At 52.6% G+C, this 20,068-nt stretch overlaps 2 protein-coding genes across 3 annotated transcripts in view; one reads left to right on the top strand and one right to left on the bottom strand.

Moving 5' to 3' along the window:
• Positions 1-40: 40 nt before the first annotated feature.
• On the bottom strand, positions 41-2,649 carry LOC105699381 (nischarin). 2 transcript variants are annotated; one of them, XM_012424304.2, is made up of 3 exons: positions 2,603-2,649; positions 1,525-1,875; positions 41-1,465 (listed from the first exon to the last, which is right to left on the bottom strand). In XM_012424304.2, exons 2-3 carry the CDS (start codon positions 1,849-1,851, stop codon positions 500-502), a joined length of 1,293 nt encoding a protein of 430 aa, XP_012279727.1. In that variant the 5' UTR covers positions 1,852-1,875; positions 2,603-2,649; the 3' UTR covers positions 41-499. The 2 variants fall into 2 exon arrangements, with proteins under 2 accessions (XP_012279727.1, XP_012279726.1); XM_012424303.1 differs by lacking the exon at positions 2,603-2,649 and having other exon boundaries at positions 1,525-1,965.
• Positions 2,650-2,680: 31 nt separating this feature from the next.
• The window catches only part of LOC111674323, a 44,109-nt gene continuing 26,721 nt past the window's right edge, over positions 2,681-20,068 (top strand). Inside the window, exons 1-3 of the mRNA XM_023434125.1 lie at positions 2,681-2,758; positions 2,818-3,271; positions 11,561-11,578. Coding sequence (XP_023289893.1) covers positions 2,681-2,758; positions 2,818-3,271; positions 11,561-11,578 — 550 coding nt within the window. The remainder of the gene's footprint in view (positions 2,759-2,817; positions 3,272-11,560; positions 11,579-20,068) is intronic.

Genomic DNA, 20,068 nt, shown 5'->3' with positions numbered 1-20,068 from the left:
TTATCACTGGGCTTTTCGCGCGACTAGTTAACGAACCCCGACACGTTATCACAGTTTATTTAATCGTTAACAAAATAGTTTGTCATCTTATGTACAATTCGATAGGCTTTGTTACGTCCTTATAAAATCCATACGGCAGATTATGGTACAGCTTTAAAAGGTAACTCCTTCTAGTCGCTAATTCACATCGATGAAAGCCCTTCCAGCATAAACTATATCGATAGATTATGGTTTGTTTCATACTGCTAGGACATCTTCAGGTTACCAAGCGGCAGAGAAGCGCCGATTTATATTGCAATAAATATTACTAGTGTTCCTTTCTCTGCCGATTACCTTTCTTTGTTTAAATAAATATGACGAGACTTTATAGAAAAGAAATTACCATCGGAGGTAAATGGTACCAATTCGAATCCATCGATCGATGGAAAAGAGTCTTATAGAAGTAACTGAGAATATTATGTTTTAATAATGAGACTCTGAGTATGGAAAGTTCGTGTGTCTAAATACTTGGTATCTCGGCAGAAAACAAAGGTGCATCGGTGGTACTGAAAGATGGCGATTTGCCTTCCCTGGCGATCCTCAAAGCTTGAAGAACGGACACTGTATCGAGTTCCTTCTGATTTGGTTTTTCGTTATCCAGACAGATGTCTGCGGCACGTTTGCCAAAAGGCTCTAACACTTTGACTCTATAATCGACTATCGTAGAAACCGGATTGCCAGTCAGTATCAGATTCTCGAGGCAAGGCAAATGGCCAATGTTCTTCACTTCTTCGATGCTCTCGATTCGATTGCAGCTGACGTCAAGGCCCTCCAACGCGTACAACTTTGAGAAGCCAGCGAGGGAAGTCAGATTATTCTGCGACAAGTCCATGAAGACGATGTTTCCTAATTTGGTGTGCAGATTGTCAGGTAGCGTGGTGAAATTATTCGAAGCCAAATACAGATGCGACAGTCTAGGAAGCAGAGTAACGTTCAGGATTTCCGAGAGCCCGTTATTATTCAACGTCAGCGACTCGATGTGTGGCAGAAGTCTGATGGCTTCGTCTATTGTCTCTATTTTGTTGTTACTGACGTCTAAAGTGGTTACTTTCCACCATACATGCGAGTCGTTTGCACTGGACAGGTGCTTGTGAACCTCTTCGCACATAGCCAGCTCTACGATGCTCCTCAAATTAGCGTTGTAAACCTTGAGGACCCTTACGGTGTCCCTTAGGTTTCCCATCCCGTAGATCTTGTCCATCGGGTAACTGTCGATGGTCAGCTCCTCTATATTCTTGAAACTGGACAATTCGATCGGCAAATTAGATGGGCAGATATTACTAGTACCACAGCATTCCGTACTCCCTTGAACGACGAGACTATCGAGATGAGAACTGAAGTCTAGAACGTGGCTGAAGTCATACTTCTTATCTATCACCTCCATTGTCGGACAAGGTTGTTTCAGCCTTTCGCTGATGGAGTAAAGCTGAAAGAAGAAGCACGGATTATCGATTTATTATTTACCCGTTTGTAAACGATGGATACCTGTATGGGCGTGAAGGTGTAACTTTTAGATGCTCGAAGAAGCGCATCTCCTTCGGTGACGAACTGCAGAGCCATATTTTGGAGTACGAAGAATGTATCATAGATGTGCATGTCGAGGAACAGTGCGAGCTCCCTTGGCATCATTTTCTTCAGATAAACATAGACGGCATTCAGATATTCCTCCAAGCCAAGGCGCCGCTTCTCCACGAAGGCTTCGCTCTTGTTACCAATCAGTTTCTTTGGAGGAAGGATATCCTTCGCTACGCAGTGTTCGTTCACCAGGCTCTCGTGAAGCTCAGCAAAGTCGCTGTACCTATGCTTGACCATCCATTCAACGGAAGCAACTTTAACCTGAATAATGTAATACGTTACATTATCCAACGTCTCGACAGACGGGATTTTTATGTGGACGTCCTTCTGATTCAACAGGAGGCACGACATCTCGGCACCCTTTCGAGAGTCTGGATCGAAACAACTATTTTAAGCCACCGATTCACGTCCAGACTGACCGAGCGAATTTCACGAGCGAAGAGAGGTTATCGCGTATCGCGCGCTAGCTTGCCGAGACCTTTTTATACCCTTCCAATCGTCTGCGCCATCGTATCGCTCCTCGCTTTCCGAGTAATCGGAGACAATTGTTATCTCGACGTGCAAAATGCCCTCTCGTCGTGCATTTTGACAGTAGAAACCCCACCACTTGCTCCAGTCAAATTCCAACCCACGCACCCGAACATTCCCGGTCCGCCATTTTGTATTTTTCGTATCAACTACCCGAAGCACTTTAAATAGTTTCCCCGTAGCGGCGCTGCCGTCCGAGCGGGATCGGCACGCTAAAGAGGGAAGTGAGGTAACAGGTTAGAAAGGCAGTTGAGAGGGGAGGAGGCGATGATTCAGAAAAACGAAATGCAATAATCATAAAGCGAGGCTCCCCATGCGCCGAGTCGAGGCTCACCTCGTGCCGCCGAGACTCTTCAACCTCTTCGAATATTCCATCCATCTCTCCGTTACATCATTTGTACCAATCATACCTCGCATTTAATACGTTTAAGTTCATAGACATATTTTCGCAGTCTCCTACCTCATTTCCAAGCTTTCATTCGAGGCGTTCTCGTTCCACCTGGCGGCCCCTGCGACAACCTGTTGCTGCGTACGCAAGATGGCGGCGCCTAGGCGGAGACGCGAGCCGAGGTTGCCCGAGGCCTCGCGGAAACGGTCGAGCTACCTGGCCGAGCCGGCTGGCCGCCCCCACCCCGCGCGGCCGCCGGGCGAACCTGTTGCCGCTCTCGGCTTCAGTCTCGCGCCGGTCACGGGAGGGTCGACAGCCGATTGCCTGTCCGGGGAACGCCCGCGCACCTCGGTGACGGGGACCGCGCCTCGACGCGCGTCCGACGCCGCGAGATCGCCCCTCGTTCCGCGCCAGGGACGACGTCGCCGAGGAAGCCAATAGTCCCGCACCTGAAATCCGGTCCCAAGGAGGTTAGAACTCGGAAAATACGGATTACAGGAAATTCCTCGTCCGCGGCGGGTCGATTATCGACTAGTTGCTCGAATCCGGCGTCGATAGTGGTATTTCCGCCCACCGGTCATCGCAAGGTGGAAGTCTTCTTTATCCGGGGAAGTGCGTCGACCGGGACCATTTCGACTCTCCTTTTGAGACCCTGTTATGGAATTTCGCCGAAGGATGTCCAGTGCGGTGCGTCCGCAGGTGTGACGGAGCTCAAGTGGAACGGGCGTCCTCTCCGAGAAAGTGAGTACCGAGTTCTTCTCTCTCCCTCTAGCCCGTGGGGGTCGACGGAGAGGCCCTTCCTTCTCGAATTTTCGTCCCTCCTCCCTTAACCCGTTTTTCACGAGTATGCCCGTGATAATACGCTTCGAATAAGTCGCACCATGTAATTGGTTAAGCTGCGTAAACACGATGTTACGATATTATGCGATCTGTGTAGTTTAATCGGCTCCTTCCAGTGAACAAGGAAATCATTATTTCATCGGGAAACTCGGTAGAGTTTACCTGGTCTAAAATGCTGATTGCAGGCAGTAAAATGTGTACACGATATCAATTGTTTATCATTTATTTATACGTATATTATACGCATTATTTTATATGACCGGTAAAACGGTAATTAACTTTAGTTCGTAATGCTTAAATTTCGGTAATCCCCGATATCGTTCCAAGGCTTAAAAATATTCATGATAATAGGTGTAAGATATTAAACTCAGTTTTGCGATGTACCGAGAGAATTCCAAGTTTTTTTTTTTTATAAGAACTGGCGATTAATTGAGAGTATTTTATTTAATAACGGGTTCGGTAGAAATAGGTATGTATAAATTATCGGTAATTTGGCGTCAAGGACGAGGTTCTCATTTCATATCTTTTTCCCTTGTTTTTGTAAACCTTTTTTTTCCTTCTCTTTGTCCCTGATATATCGAGTCGAGGATCCGGTACACTCTTTCGGCGTGGGTGAAGTTAAACGGCGCATTTAACGATCGCAATTAGGCCGAGAAATCGGTCGAGTATGTGCATGGCTCGAGCAGGTGTGAATGGAGCGAGCGCGAGAGAGACGGCGCGATGCCGCGCGCGGCGGAGCGAGAGAGAGGGCAGGCGTGCGGGAAAGTGCCCGGCCGAGGCGTTATCATTTATCCTCCTCCCCTTCGAAAGGGGATTTTATATACCGTCGGTGATGATTCCATATTCTCTTTTAACGGCCGGGAAGTCGCGTACACTTCCGCGGCTTGACTTTTGTCCGACTTGGGGTATGTAAACACGTGATTACGCATTCCGCCCAGTTATCACGCGGCCTCGCCTTCGGGACGCTGTTTACAAATATTCCCCTCTTCTGTTCGGATTTTCATTTTAATCATTGTACATTGAAATGTACACGGGAGACGAAATGAAGGTTTTAAACGAGTATCGATACGCGAGAGAGATATATCAGGGACATGCGCAGAATAATTCCTGAACGAGTCGGTGAAATTTGTCATCGGTCCAATTGTACAATGAAATTCATTGATTTGCGATTTTTTATCGATGTAACGAAAAATCGGGGCAAACCAGACGAGGTGGATTTAAAGGAAAGGTATCGATTTAATCCGGAAATGTTAATGATAACGTGTAAAAAAAAAATGGATTCGCTGACGAGAGATCCGAGAGGAGTGATCGAGGGAGCGGTAAACGGGAGGCCGAGACGAAACCCTGGGACAAGGAGCAATTGGATATCCCGTGGGAAGGAGTCGGGACGAGAGGACGTCGAGGAGAGTCCCGGGGTCCCTAGGGACGCCAGGAGGGGGGGAGGCGAGGTTTCGGAGCGAGGAATGCGGCGTGGGCGCCGTCGCCGCATTCCTTACCGAGCCCTCCTCGTTATCCTTCGGGACTCCCGCGGGAAAATCGGGAATCAAGGGGGAAACGGGGTAGCCCTGATTATCGGCAATTTTTTCTGGAGGGGGGCAACGGGGGGAAACGAGGAAGAGAAACGGAGAATGTCGCGCCGAGGGAGGGGAGCGCTCGTCTTCGGACGGCCTCGAGGATCTCGAAGGGGAGAGAGAGAGATGGACGCATGCCACGATCTTCGGGTCAGAGAGAGACGGCGATATCAGGTGAGCGGAGAGGAGAGAGACTCGGTGCGTGCTTCGGCAGAGGTGAGTGCCCGCCGGCATCCTCGCGAGTTAACTCCGGAGGTTCCGTTGCTCCGGAGGTCGTTTCGGAGGAGATCTCGGGAGGTCCCGAAATCCCGACCTCCCAGCATCCAGGATGGACCCAGATCACATCGGCTCGGTCTTTATCTACGTTTCCTGTTTTCATCCTTGAATTCACGACCGTTTACACGGGGTGATATGGAATATGGGATTTGTAAGGGGGGGAAAAAAAAAATGACACTCGCTCGGTCCCCTCTCGTCCCTTTTTTTTTTCCCGGTCCCATTTACGGGATCCAATTTGCGAGCTGTCCCGCGGCGCCGGGCGTCGGCCGGGCGTCGCCGCGCCGGGAGGCCGCGTTTCGAGACGCTCGTGCCTCTCCTTCGTCGGCAAGAAGGAGGCAATCGCGGGGGGCGAAAAAGCACGACGAATCCGCGCCTCCTGGAGCGCGAAGTCGCCGAGAAAACCTCGCTTCGCGATAAGATTTTTTTTTCTTTTTTTTTTTCTTTTTAACGTAAAGTGCAACACTCATTGTCAAATCTCGCTCGCGTCAGTCTAAGGTGTTCGAGCTTCACCGCGAAAAGACTCGCGTTGACTTAAGACGAGAAGTGCATCGTTGATTGATAAATTTCCCTCAGGTCGGGAAAAAAAAATGTTAATAACGACGCGTTTCGGTTTGCTATAAAAGAAAAATATCTCATTAATTCCAACATTTAAGTGTGACTGGCTACACTGAGAAAAAGAAGCTGGGGGCTAAAGCTTCGATTTGGATGGGCGGCTATGCTTCGATTTTTCTTCCTGATTTGTAATTTGTCTTATTCGATTTTTTTTTTGTGTGGTTTTTCCTCCTAAGTCTACGACGAGCAATCGGGAAATGGCTCGAGAACCAGAGACGGATAGGTGAGAGATCTTCGGGATGCGACTAATGGAGCATCGGGATCGGGATGTCCCCCTCCCACTAGAATGTCTCGGGCGTTTCCGCAGAGTTCCTCTCGTTTGCCTCCGTATATCCGTTCCTTTCCTTCTCGACATAGTCGCGGCGCCTCCGGGCGGCGTCTTTCGTCTCTCTCTCCCTCTCTCATTTTGTCCCTCCTCCTCTCCCGCGACTCGTCCCGCGGGTTGCGCTCCGCATGCACCGAAGGAAGAAGGAGAATCGCCGAAGGGGGTGTCCCTTTGTCTCCGGGGAGGCACTCGGGGAAAGGGTTGAAATTGAAACGGGGCTCACCGTCTGATTTGCTCGCCCTCCCCCCGGGGGTTAAGCGCCCCCGAAAGGGTCGCGAGGGAACCTCTCCCTCCCTCCGAGGCAAGAGAAATGACGTCTCCCTCTTCCCGGGAAATCCCCTCGGGGTCCGGTGCACAGGTGCATCCCTGGGGATGCACTTTAGGGACGTGGCCGAGTTACGGGACTAATCCTCAACCTGAGGGATCCTCTTTCATTTTTCCCTTTCCCTCTCTCTCTCCGGGAAGTAACATCGACTTCGTTGCATAGATGCACCTGTGCACCTGTCGGTGCACTTTGACGTCATGTCCGAGTTAAAGAGCACATTCGCGACGTAAGGACCCTTTCGTCATTTTTCTCTTCCTATCCTCTCTCCGGAAGTAGACGTCGCTGTCGCCACGTCGATGCACCCCGTGCACCCATGCACCCCTCCACCTATGCACCCTTGCACTCGTGCATCCCTTGATATGCATTGCGAGTGGCGGAACCGCCGATAACGTTCATGGCCGTGACGTCGGCGTGACGAAGGTTATCCGAATTTGTCATATCTAGTTCGAGAGGATGCACGGTTGCGGGGGGTGGCGGAGGGGGGGCTCGAAAAAGGGGAGAGGGAGGGAGATGCAGTCGGGTCTCGTTACCGGGATATTTCAGGCTTTTCGCTCGGTTACCTTGGGGCGCGGAATGAAGGTGGGAGGGAGGAGGAATATTCCCGGGAAGAAGTGGGGGGCGGAATCCCGCGGGATGGAACGACCCCCTCTGCTCTCAGGAACCAGGCGGGACGTCGAGAGTCGCGTTTCCGGGTTTTCGCGAATTCTTCTTTTGATTCCTATTTTTTTTTTCCCTCCTCTCATTACTTCTTAAAAAATTGCATCTCTACCCTTTCTTCGCTCTCCCGAAGGAGAGAGTGCGTCGTCTGCATTCAATTATTCGGGATATCAGGTTCCGGTGGACGAGAGAGACAGCGAGAGGGAACGCTTAATCTTTCTATTTCTTTCTCTCTCTCTCGCGCTCTTTATCTCTTTCCGTTCCGTCTATCCATCTCCCTCGGGGAGAGACTTTTTTCTCGGCGTTTGCGTTATAGCGACTTCCATCCGGTCTCTGCCCGGGAGATGTGCACCCGGACGGGATGTTACGCACACTCGTGCACGTCGGTGCATCCTTGGTCCATGAGATGGGGATGCTGGGAGAAGGAGGAGGAGGTCGAGGGGGGAGGAGTCCCGCCGCACGCGAGCTGGTCTAGGGAATCGCCGGAGGAGCTCTTCTCGTCCTTTTTCTCCACCCTCCCTCCTTTTCTCTCTCTCTCCGTTGCCGCCCTCGTTCTATCTCGACTTCTCTCCCTCTCTCGCAGCTCCTCTCGGATTCTCTTCTCTCCTCTTCTCTCCAATTACCGTCTCTCGCACCCCCCCGGCTCGGGGCGAGTGCTCGAAAACGAGGCGCCCTCCATTCGGGAACGATGCACCTTGCCCGGGGAAGGGGAGTCCCGAGGGACCAGTCGGAAAATTGGGGAATCCTCCGCCTTATCGCCGGAGTTTCCGCCGATTACCCCCGGCGAATGCGAACTCGCCCGAGGAGTGATAAGCCTTGTAAATCCGAGTTTGATAACGATCGGGAGGGCTGTTATCGGGACTCGTCGTTTAGGATCGATTCCATTAGATCGGCTGATCTTTCGGATATCTAAAATCAAGGAGCCGTGATTTTAGATGGCTGCCGATTCTTTTTTTTTTTTATTGGGAAATTTAAAATTCAGGGTCGATTATTTCATATCAGCTGATATCTAGTGTATCTTAAAATCGAGCCATTATTTCATATCACCCTCGGCTGGATCGGCTGCGATCCCTAGGGTGTGAAAAAATTTTCCCCATCATTTCCGTGGAAATCGGAAATATATTCCAGAGAATGGGGTAGGTCGGGGTGACACATCGGATCCGAGGCGAGTCCCGAGGGCACGGTCCCTCCCTTTTTTTTTTGTCGACGGACGTCCCGGCCGGGGAAATTTCCAGGGGAAGGACCGGGAGGAGCGGAGACGAATGCGTCGAGTTTCCGTTTTAGCCGCGTATCCGTTTCCCTTAGCGTTTTCGCGTCCTCATAATTCCCCCCTCCCCTCGTCCCTCCTTCCCGTTCCTTCGGGAGCGAACTACTCCCATTACTCGCCCGAACTTCGGGAAACGGGCGAGTTCGCGAATAATCGGCCGCCGTCGAACTTGCTCCTCCGACCGGAAACCGGGAACTCCGTCGACTTCCGATTGGCCCGAGAATCCTTCCTCTCTTTTTTCCTTCTTTCTTTGTCATCCCTGCGAACTGGGAATTTTTCTTTCTTCCTGCAATTTCTTTTTATTCCCGTGAATATCCGGTCTCCCGTTGTCATCGAATCTTCCTCGCGTGCGAGAAGAGGTTTTTGCCTCGCACGCTTTAGAGGAGCCCATTGGCCAGCTGACGCTCCTCCGAGATGTCTTGGCTTCCCTTTTTTCCCGTTCTCTCTCTCCCGAGGGACGCCCTGGAGGTCCGGCGTCGCCGTTTCCGGCCTGGCTAATTTTAACCCCCGAGGGAACCTTGAGGATCTCGGAGGAGCTCAAAGGAGGATAAGGGACCCGACGAACCGTATCCTGCTGTTCCCGTTATCCCGATAAAAGCGGGAATTGGGATGCAGCGGGTCCTTAAGGTATTCCCAGGTGCGTCCTTGCTTTGGATCAGCTGATCGGTCATTACCGATGATCGCTACAGGAATCAGCTGATCAGCTGATCAGCTGATCGTTGTCGGCGACCACCAGGGTGGCAATCAGGGTTAATGCGATTTTCCCTCCGCGTTTAACGAGCAGCGGTTCTTAGCCGAATCTGAGATCGTCTTTCATAATACGAGGGGGGGTTAGGAGGGGGGAAGATACGGAGTTAATCGGGGAAGACGAGAAAATGCACTTCGGGTTGTTGATCCGCATGGTCGGCAGACTACAGACCGAGCCTTAGCCCTCTTGTAGCTCGCGCCGCTGATAAATGCCGAAGAGGGCGTCCCGCATCTCGCCTCGGATATTCACCGTGTGTCGGAGAGAGACCGAGCGATGCGGCGCCGAGCGCGAGCGAGAGAGACACCGATACCTCAGGCCCCTGCGGCGACGCGGTCCCGTTTAATCGGCCCGTGCTATTAATTATATCCCCGCCTGCGTTTTCCTCCTCCCGCAACGCGGATTTCGCGTAAGCGACGTCGCCGGGGATATTGCGGAATCCCGGGATTTATCACTCGTTTCCCTCTCGCCGATTTTCTCCCTCCTGAATTTTTTCCTCGTCGCTACTTTCATTTTTTCTCCCTCGTCGAAATTCCGCGGTGGTTTTGAATATACATATATTCCCTTTTAATTCCTTTTGTTCGCTCTTTTCGGTTTCCATTCTCCTGTTTATTTCCCCCGTTCGTCCCAGGAATTGCACCGGAAAGTCGAGGTTTTCCTCGGTTTTCCCGGAGTGGGGATGAGGCGGCGAACGGAATTGCGACATTCGTCCTCGTTTAGCTGACACTCGCGTTTTTAATCAATATACGGTTTGCACTGATAAAAAGTTCGTAAAAACCTTCGAAATTTATTAATCATTAATTTTCCTTATTCACTCGAGGTCGGTCTTTCCCCTTTCGCTTCTCTTTTTTTTTTACACAGAAGGGAACGTCCATGACTCGCAGGCAATTGTTTTAAAAGTCTGAGAAATCGAAAAGTCAAGGATTAAAAAAAAAAAAATCATTGGTTTGAAATTTCAAGGCGTTCCTCTTCCGTCTTAATTAATTCTTATCAACGGGGGGATTGACAAGGGGAGGGAGTTATTTTCTCCGGCGGGTCATTCGTCATCGTCGCCGAGATCATTGGCTCCTTCTCTTCAGGGTTCCCCACCAAGTCGGAGGCCGATGGTCCCGGGTTCCCGGTAGGTCTCGGCTTCCTGATAAAGGCCCGTGCACTTATCTGTCTGGCGGATGCTGCGCCTGCTCTCTCTCTCTCTCCCTCTTTTTCTCTCCCTTTCTCTTTCCAGCGAACGCGTCCATATCGAGCCTTTGCCGGGACACGTGTTCCGCTTCTTCTTCGCCCTCTCCCTCTCTTCTCTTCCTCTTCGTCTTCGTCTTCGGGCTCTTCCTCGACCCTCTGCTAGACTCTCTTTCAGTAGCGCTTTGCGCTCACCCGCGAGCGCGAGGACCGAGATCGCTCGATTAACAATTGTTTATTAATAATCAACTGGGTGAAAAGTAATCACGGTTAAGTGAACTCGTTAGGTGGCGCCTACCTAAATTGGCGATTATTTATTAAAAATCAACGAGAAAATAATAATCACACCGAATAACTCGCTCTCCCTCCTTTGACAATTGCATATTAAGGATCGACGAGAGAAGGGGAAAAAAAAAAATTAATCGCAGCGAGAAACCTCGGAAATTCAGCGGGATCGATTATCCCGGGAATCGCGGAATAAGGACTCTTTCGTCGCCTGTATGTCTCCCTCTATTTTTTTTTAATATCTTTCTTTTTTTGCCAGGAAAGGGGGAAGGCATTCTTTTTTCTCCCCTTTTCTTAACCGTGCCTGCACGCGTCGATGGAATTACCGGGTCGTGCCGCGAATGCACATCGACTTGCGGCAGATTAATAAAAGGTTTCGGGGGGGGTGGGTGGGGGGGCTAGGGGGAGGGGGCCTTGTTGTACCTCGTTGTACCTCGGCAGACATTTCCCGTGTACGCGATCGAAATTTCAATCCGAGCTGTGATTCGTCGTCGATGGGATTTCTGACGCGTGGCCATGCCGTCCCTTATCAGCGGTGATCGATAGCGTCATCCGGGGAGACGTTATATCTCGTTATCAGGAAATTCTCTCGAGGGAGGTTTTTCGAGGAGTTTGGGAGTAAATTGGAATAATCGAGGGAAGGTGAGAAAAAAGGGTCGCAATGACGAAGTGCTGCGGCGGTTGCGTCGAGGATTATCAGCGGACCTCCGAGGCTTATCAACCCCTGCAGAGCTTTGGGTCCTTTAGGGGGCCCAAGAGCCCCCGCGAACAGGGGAGGAAATTCGGAGGACGCTACGACGTCGTCCGGGTGCCCGGGGGGCTGAGGTAAGGGGTCAGGTTTTTCGGGAAAATTCGGGAAATATGTAAAACTTGAACGTTCATACTTTGGAGATTTTCTTGTCAGTAGAGGAAGATCTAACGTGTTTCCGTTTTTTTTTTTTCTGCTTGCAGCTCCAGGTGCAGCTCCAGGTGAGTCCAGAACATCCCGGCTGGAAAAGTTACCCCCGGTCGACGAGGCCCGGGAAAATTCCCGGAGTTTGCGTCCTGCGTGTCGAAAATCGAGTTTCCATCATCCCCGTGACAAAGTTAACCTGGCGGGGGGTCCTCGGCCGTTACGGCCTCGAGTCCCGAAAGTTGGATGGACTGGATTAATTCACCTCCCGAGGTCCCTCGGGACCTCGTCTCCCGACGTTAAGGAGACGAGGAACTCGTTCGCCTCCTCTTTCACTCTCTTTTGTTTCCCTCCCTCATTTTTCCTCACTAAGGCGAAATCACCTCCCTGCCCGTTCTTCCCACTTCCCGCGTTTCCCGGAAGAGGAGGAAACCTTGTCCAGATTCTGATAACCCGGGTGATAAGACGAATAAAAATCCAGGTCCATTGCCCACTGTTACCGAATGTTGGCAAATTTTTTTTTTTTTTTCTTTAACTATTACTATGATTTCTTAACGGATTACCGCGAGATCTCGCGTCGCCCGTTATCACTCGAGATCCTATTTCTCCCGCGGCCTTCCTGGGCCGGCGATTCACGAAGGCCGCCCACCGCAGGAATTCGCGAATAATTCTCCCTCGGGAACCGGCTCGGCCCCTCTGCCGATTATTTTCGAGCCAGCTGCGCCGACGAGAGGGCCGAGCGTTGTTGCGGTTCATCTCGAGATGCAGCAACGAGAGAGGGGGGGGGGGGGGCATTACCTCGGTGCATGTGCATCGTAATCCCGGCCGAGCGATGCACCCGGCGGTCCAACGGGATCCGATACTACACGTGTCCTCGAGAGGCGCGATAACGGAGGTACGATGAAATGAGAAAAGAAAAAATTGACATCGGGCCAACCTCCCCCTCCCCCTGCAATTTGACCCCTCACCCCCGCGTCTAGATCCCGGGAAAGGGGTGAGTCCTGCAGCTGGGGTGGACTCGTTAGAGGGGAGTGCCTAAATCTGCCCTTTCCTCTTTTTTTTCCGTTTTTTTTCCCTCTAGCTCTCCCAGGACGATCCCTCCCGTCTCGAGATGCGCCGAAGATGTCGCACTTTAAGTCCTGATAACGATATCGATTTGAGGTCCGATTAGAGATCGGCTTGATGTCGGTCCATAGGTGGGTGAGATACCTTGATTGGGATCCTCAGACCCCCGAGGACTGCCCTGAAATGGGCGATTCGCCTTATCGGAGGGGCTGATTAGGGGGACACCCCTAGATGCGACCTTATCAATGCTCCCGGCAATCGGGCCGAGTCGAGGATCACGCGCTAATGCGTCCCCGAGATTCGATCTATTAATTTGGGGTGGGGGATTTTAATTGTGACTTCTCGGGATACTAAACCCCCTCCCTCCCCTCTTTCCTGGTGTGATAATTGGCCGAGATCATACCCGGCTTGCGCGCAACTCTCGGATAGACTCGGCTCGACTCGGCTCGACTCGGCGCGACGCCGCCCGCTCGGTTCAGTCGCGTCGCAGCGCTCGACGGCGCTCGTCGCTCCTCGACGTCGACCGACGTTATCGGAGGTGCTCGTGATAGTGCAGTTTGCGTGGTATATCTAAGGAAAGGAAGAAGCACCCTAAAAACCCGACGAATAGTGGAGGGTGCGACACCGAAGGTGTCTCCTTCTCTTTCCGGAGGAATATCCTCGCACTTTCTTTCGTTATCTTTTTTCTACTTTTTTTTTATCGTTTAATTGTTACCCACTTTCCTTTACTATCCGCTTCTTTCTATTTTTTTTTTTTTTTTTTAATAGTCACTCCTTACGATTTATCTATCTTTTCGTGAGATTCATTGATAGCGAGCAAAAAGGGAAGTCGGTGATCGTGGAGGTCGATCGAGTCGATCGATCTTACAGAGGGTGGTAGTGATTAATCGATTAATCGCGGAGATCGGATTCGGGGCGTCGCGACGGCCTTGACGGTCGGTCCCGGTCGGTGTCGGTGAAAGTGGGCTAGTGATAAGCGAGTGATTGTACCGAATCCACCTGACGCGAGGAGATTGCGGCCGGGTCGCCATCGATCGCTATCGACCCCCATCGATCCCCAGAGGTGGCGGCCGATCGATCGATCCCCGCCGCCACTCCCGCACGCTGGACCCCGGGTGAGTGTCGCGCCTTCTCTTATCACCTCCTTCTGATATCCATACATGTGATCTTGGCAAACCCCTTCGTCGAATTGACCCCGCGAGATCTCTCCCGACTTTCCCAGGTGAGATTCGCCCCCCTCTTGTCAAACGTCATAAAAACGGATGCATAAATTCCCGACTATCAGGGGGCGCGATTACGTCGACTAGGAGAGGCGCTTATCTCTCGCCCTCCGCGATAGAGAATTTTCCCGGATTTCTTCCCCAGGACCGAAGTCCCTTTTCCGGCTCTCCGGGCCCGGAAGTGAGACGAGAAACTCCGTATCCTCGGCTGGCGGGGGGGCTCGACCCCCCTCGAATGCTTTTCTCGGATTCCCACCCCGTGCCCCCTTTTGGGGCGATTCCACGAGCTCTCTCGTTCATTCGAGTCACGCGCTAGGAAAAAGTCGACGGTATCCCCGATAACCCCCTACCCTCCTCCTCCTCGTCTCTTTGCAAGAGGGACGATACCCTCTCACCCCCCGGTGCCCCCCTTCTCCTTGATATGCCAGTCGGGGGCTGCATGGACCGACGGATAGCCGGCTCGCCGTCCTAGGAGATCCTGGGGGGAGGGCAGTGGGGGGGTTCCCTCCTGTCGGAAAATGGGTACCTCGGTCCTCGTTATCAGGGAACGGGGGGGCCGGAACATCTCGAGGAGAGACGTCAAACCCGCCTTAAGACTCCCTAGGGATCCCTCCCTTCCATCTCCTGTACGCGGAAAATCCTCGATATGCTCGCGGAGGAAATCCGAATGCGCTTTTCCGATCGCCGGGATTTGCGGGAAATTGGGGGGGAGGGTGGTTCTTTTTTTTTTCGCTTTTTTTTTCCCTTGCGGAAGTTGACGCCCCTCATTTTTTCTCCCGTTTAAGCGATCCCTGGGGGGTAATTGGCCGGGAAGGGATAGGGGAAAAAAAAACTGGGGTGGCGAAACGCGCAACCTGGTGCATTTGCCCCCGCCCCCACAGTCCCACCTTTTGGTGCAGCTGATGCAGCGCGTCTCGAGAGCGCCGCCTCGAGTGCGCGGCACCGCATCCGGGACTCCCCCGGTGGATATCCGATGGCCCCGTCGCGGTTTTCGCGGGAGTCCTGAAATCGACGAAAGGTCGATCCGGCCCCCGCATTAATTAAATTGCCTCCGCTGGGGGGGGGGGGGGGATTAAACGAGGATTCGCGCGGTCAGCTACGGCCCTCTCGATTCCTGGAGCGCGGCCGGGTCCCCGGGGAAATTGGTTTTCGCGGCGAGTGCCGGAAAAGGGTGCCCTCCCCGCAGTGCGATCGAAAGAGGAGCGGGGAATAAAAAAGGAACATGGAAATCGAAGGAACCGAGAGGGCGTAACACACACTTCTCCTCGCAGGAGTCATTCCCTCCCTCTCCTCTCCTTTTTTTTTTCTCCCGTCTCCTATCCGAAAGAAATTCCGGTAATTGGGTTTGCCTTTTGCTTCGACATGCGCGAGGTTTCCAGGATGAGGGGGGTGGGGTACGACCGCAATCGCGTTTAATCAAGGGTCATCGGGATATCCGCGGCGGTTTCGCGCGGATTAGTCGGTCGTCATCAAATATGGGATCCACGTGGGTTTTGATTGGGGAGGGGGTGGGGGGCATTAAATCGATCGGCAGTTCTCCCCAACTCTCTTCAACCCCTTGACGAACCGACGGCGGTGTCCTGGACGGCGAAATTCGGGATCGCGTTATCTGTCCCCCGTATGCCGTTAAATTCCTGGAATTTTATATGTTTAATGATTAATTCGTAATCTCTTCTGTGTTTATTAATTCCTCGAATTTTTTTTCCTAACCCACCCCCGTCGGTCGCATCTAATCGCGGGTTGAGTCGGAAAACTCGATGAATCGGTGTGTCCGTCCAGGAATTTTCCCTCCCGCCGTTTTCCGCGGTCTCGCACCGTGGGATATCACGCGTGTCCCCCGTCCGAAAGAGGGACGTAGGGGATATCGAATTAAGCCGGTGCGAGGCTCGTTTCCGCGTTTTCCGAGTTTTCGCCACCCCCTCCCGCGTCGAAGCTCCCCCTCCGCGGAAAATCGCTCGACCCGGAACCCACGCACCTGCCGAACGCGGGCCGGCCCGCTGCACATTGCGCATATTGCACCAGGCAAACACCCCCCCGCCCTCTCCCCCCATTGCGAATTTTGCAAATTTCCCGGATATTGCGCGTAATAGATTTCCCGGGGTGGGGCGCGCGACGGGGGGTGGGTGTTGTTCTTTTTTTTTCCTCTTTCATCCCCGAATGAGGGGCGCGTTTCAATTCGCGGTAGGCGTTCGTCTCGTACATCGCCCTCGCGGCCCTTATCACGATTGCGTACATTAATTTCTCGAGGGATTTGATGAATTCTGACGGAGACAGTGAGGGAGGTTTTTCTTTTTCGTTTTCTTGACGATGTTGCACTTTTCGACCACGGATGAGGGGGGGATTTGAATTCGCCCCCGGGGGGTGAAAAGGGTGCGGAATGAGGCCTGCTTGGAAATGCACCCTCGACCCCCCGGAACAACCCCCGCCGGTGAATGCGCGCACGCTTCCGGGATGAAAGGACACCCCGGTTATTTCCAAGGTGCGGACTCCCTCCCCCCACGGAAAGGGGGAGAGGGTCATTTCGGAAACTGGGGCAATTCCGCGGTCCCCGGCAAATACGAAAAGTTTGGCCCGCCGCTTGTTGCGGCTCTTCAGAAAGATCTCGGGAAGGATGGGGGGGCATGCCCCCCTCATTAGCCTCTCTAGGGAGGTTTTTCTGAATTTCCGGAGTTTCCCCGATTTTACCCGGATTTCCTTCGTTTTAATTTCTTTTCAACGGGGCGCTCTTGGTACGAAACTCTCACTCGGGGGTGCGATCTTGGGGAAGGGGGCAACTCCACCCCCGATCGGTCCTCGTTAGCTCGGCGGATCGATCCGGGGGGGAATTAAAAGTTTGACTCCCGGGAGGGGGCGGCGACCATCCCCGGAAGGGTGAAGCCGGAAGCCAGACGGTAACCCGGGCGATCCCGGGGGATGTCGCGGGACTGTGGGGGGCAGTCCCCCCCGACACCCAAGAACGACATCCTCACCCGAAGCCCCTGACGTGCGGCCGCGGGATTTGCGGGACTTTAACCAGGGGATGCACCTCTTGCAAGGCTTAACGTCCGATAAGGTCGAGAAAAGTCCTCCTGAGGTGCATATTAACTCTTTCGAGGATTTAAAAATATGGCGATTATTTTTTTTTTTATCGGGCAATTGCAAGTAGTGATGTATACATGACATGTCAAAGGGGAATTTTTTCTCCCCGGGATTAAATTCAACAATGGCCGGTCGGGGTGGCTTCGATTATGGGAATCGATCGTTGATCGCGAGAGGGTGAGACGGAATTTTTCTTTTTATTAATTATTAATTTTTTTCGGGCTACCTGTGCTTCGTAAAGTAATTCCTTTTCTGAGGAGGGAAAGACGTATGGGAAATTTGTCGCGCATCGCACGATCGTATGGTAATTCTTGATCGATGGCCGATCGATCACTCGAGAATCGAAGCCGGTTGATAGCCACTGGCCAGTCAGGTTCCACGAGAACGCGCTACCGTGACCCTAATGGAATTACGTGTGTACACCTACGTAAGCCTCGTAACTGTCTACGTATGGGGTTCCCCCCTCTCCCACGGGAGCGAGTAAGGTCAGTACCTTCGGCTCCGTCGCTCCGTCTCTTTCCCTCTTATGGCCGCTGCATCTCCTCTTCTCTCTCTTTCCTCTACCAGGACCTGAAATCAGCGGCCGAAATTTTCCCTCGACAAGGAATTCGGCGAGATGAAATTCGCATTTTTTTTTTTCTCCTGGAAGTCATCCCGAGGGAGAAACTGTCCCGGGTCGTGGCGTTGGGATAGGTCGGTACCTAACAGGGGGACGCCATTATTATCTCGCTTTACGAGCGGCTCCCGAGGGATTTGTCTTCCTCCCGAGGAAGGATCCCGCGGAAGTCCTTCCCGCGTTCGGGAGTTTTTCGGATCAACGGGGTTGCGGGAATCCTGGGACGACGTGATCCTCTCTTCCTGGAATCGGGACGAGGGGTCCTGGAGGCGAGGGAGTTTCCTTTCCTCAAAAATATGGGATTCTTCTTAGCGATTATTTCCTTCTCCTTCTTTTTTTTTTTTATTTGAAATATCGAGGGCCGTTGATAATCGGGAATCGGGGAATTCGAGGGGTTCGAGGTGCTTCCCGAATTTTCCCTCGATTTTTCCGGGATCGCGTCCGCTACCTCGAGTTCCCGTTTAATCAATCGCCGGGTCCTTTGAAGAGCCCCTCGAGGAATCCGCCTCCCCGGGGTTCGTTCTCCGGATTCCCGGTGGACTTCGGGTTCCCGGGACTCCCCGGGACTCCCTCGGGCGAGGGATTAGTTCGATTGCTCTCGAAGAATCCCGGGACACGACGAGGGTGGCCGGAGGGGAAGAGACGAGGACCCGGAATTCCTGTATCGGATTCCTGGATGCTGTCGATAAGTGAAATAAAGGAAGATATCAAAGGGGGGCGATAAAAATTATCTCGGGTATTTTTTAACGACTCGCGTGTTTAGTATGAGAATATTATAAGGATATAATAAATATAAGTACGTATCGCCGAATCGTTTATATATATGTTTATTAGGTCGGTAATATATATTATGCAGATAATAAATATAAGTAGATATAGAGGAGTAGCCGGATCACGTCTAGGGCTACCTCGAAGGTGGCGTGGGGTAGGTCGGGGGGATCGATCCTCTCTTGGGCCAGACGGATACAATTAAGTATGCAAATTAACAATAACACGCCTCGGCGGGCTTTCGAGGGCTCATCACGTCATTACCGAGTTAACTCCGCTCCTTGGTCTGGAATTCTCCCGATATCGCGGCACATCCCCCGCCTCGTCATGGTCCTCTTCGGGTACCGTCCTCATCTCCTCGTCGTCTTCCTCGAGGATCGCTCCCGGCAATTGCGTTCCAATCTCGGCACCCAAAAGTAATCCTCTGTCTGAAATTCATTTATTCCCTTAACTTGAATACGGAGCCCTTTCGACATAGGGGCGAAATTCCGGAAACCGTGCAGGCAATAATGGACCAAATGTCGGACGGCTTCCAGTGTCTTAAGTAGTCAAAGGGTTTGAAATCCATTTTTTAACCCTTGCCCTCCTTCGTCGAGGGTGACCCGACATCAGCTATCGACGCGTCAATGATTGGGAGTGCAAAGGGTTAAAGGAGTCCTTTCTTCGGCTCGTCCTCCCCGAGGAGTCCCTCCTATCACCTGGACAGGAATTCCGCCCGGGTGATTTTCGGGCGCGGGCCACTTTCTGCGGATCCAATCAGCACGCGGAGATTGGCGGGCGTCCCTGCGGAAATTGCGAGGCTTAACGACGGGGCCGATCCTCGGCCCTTGACAAATGATTACGAAAAGACATTCCCACGCGCGAGGAATCTCTCGATCGTAATTTCCCCCCTCGGAAAATCCTTCGACTTGAACGCGACCCCCCGCGAACGCGAATCGGCGCGCAGAAGGAGAGGAGCGTTCGAGCGAGACCGGAAGAGCTCGGTCAAGGAGGAGCATTGCCTCCGCCGCGGCCGAGACGCCGCGGAATCCTCCCCGCGTCGTCGCTGGACAGGGTCGATCAAAGGTATTCCCGTATTTCCGGGTCCAAGAAATTTTCCCTCCACCCTCCACCCCCTGGGACAACGCTTCGATTTTTCCGGCTTTCCCCGGAAGTCTGGAAAAATTAATATTACACTCCCTCCGGGGGTGGGGATTCGGAAAAGGGAAAGCAAAGCTCGGACCTTGATTGCTCGGATATTGAATCGGCTTTGGCTCCCGGCCACCCTCCCAACGCCCACTCCCTCTCACCCCTTTCGTCCGAATCCTCGCCTCGATTTAACGCCCCCCTCCGGGGTGGAGTGAGAAACTCGCCGGGAAAAGGCGAGCCTTTGTGGCCGATTTTCCCCGGGCGCCTTGAGACTTCCTGGGGGATGATTTCCTTATCGCTTTGCGAAGCGGAAAGAGGGAAGGAGGGGGCAGTTTTTCCGGCGGCGATTAAGCACGGAAATAATCGCGCCCTAATTGCGGGGGGGGGGGGAGGGAGGAAGCGGAGTTTATGCTAATGCGGGGTAAGCCCTCGTCAGGGTGCCGACGAGCGTTCGCCAACCCCCCCAACACCCCTGGCCGACTTTAGATGCGCCCCCGAATTAAGCGGCTCTGATTGTGTGCCGATCAGCTGATCGGCGATTTCCGAGCGCGGAGGACTTTGGGTTGTGGATTTTGGGGTGGAATTTTTTTTCGGGAGTGGGCGGAACTCGAGGCCTTAAAACAATCCCTAAAGTGTTCTCCATAAACATCCGTGGTACCGATCGGATTATCCTTAACCTCTCGGTATGTTTC

The sequence above is a fragment of the Orussus abietinus genome, unplaced genomic scaffold (genome assembly GCF_000612105.2).
Source record: "Orussus abietinus isolate OABI.00-Male unplaced genomic scaffold, Oabi_2.0 scaffold8, whole genome shotgun sequence".
NCBI classification, from domain to species: Eukaryota; Metazoa; Arthropoda; class Insecta; order Hymenoptera; family Orussidae; genus Orussus; species Orussus abietinus.
This window is presented reverse-complemented; position numbering and strand designations above follow the sequence as displayed.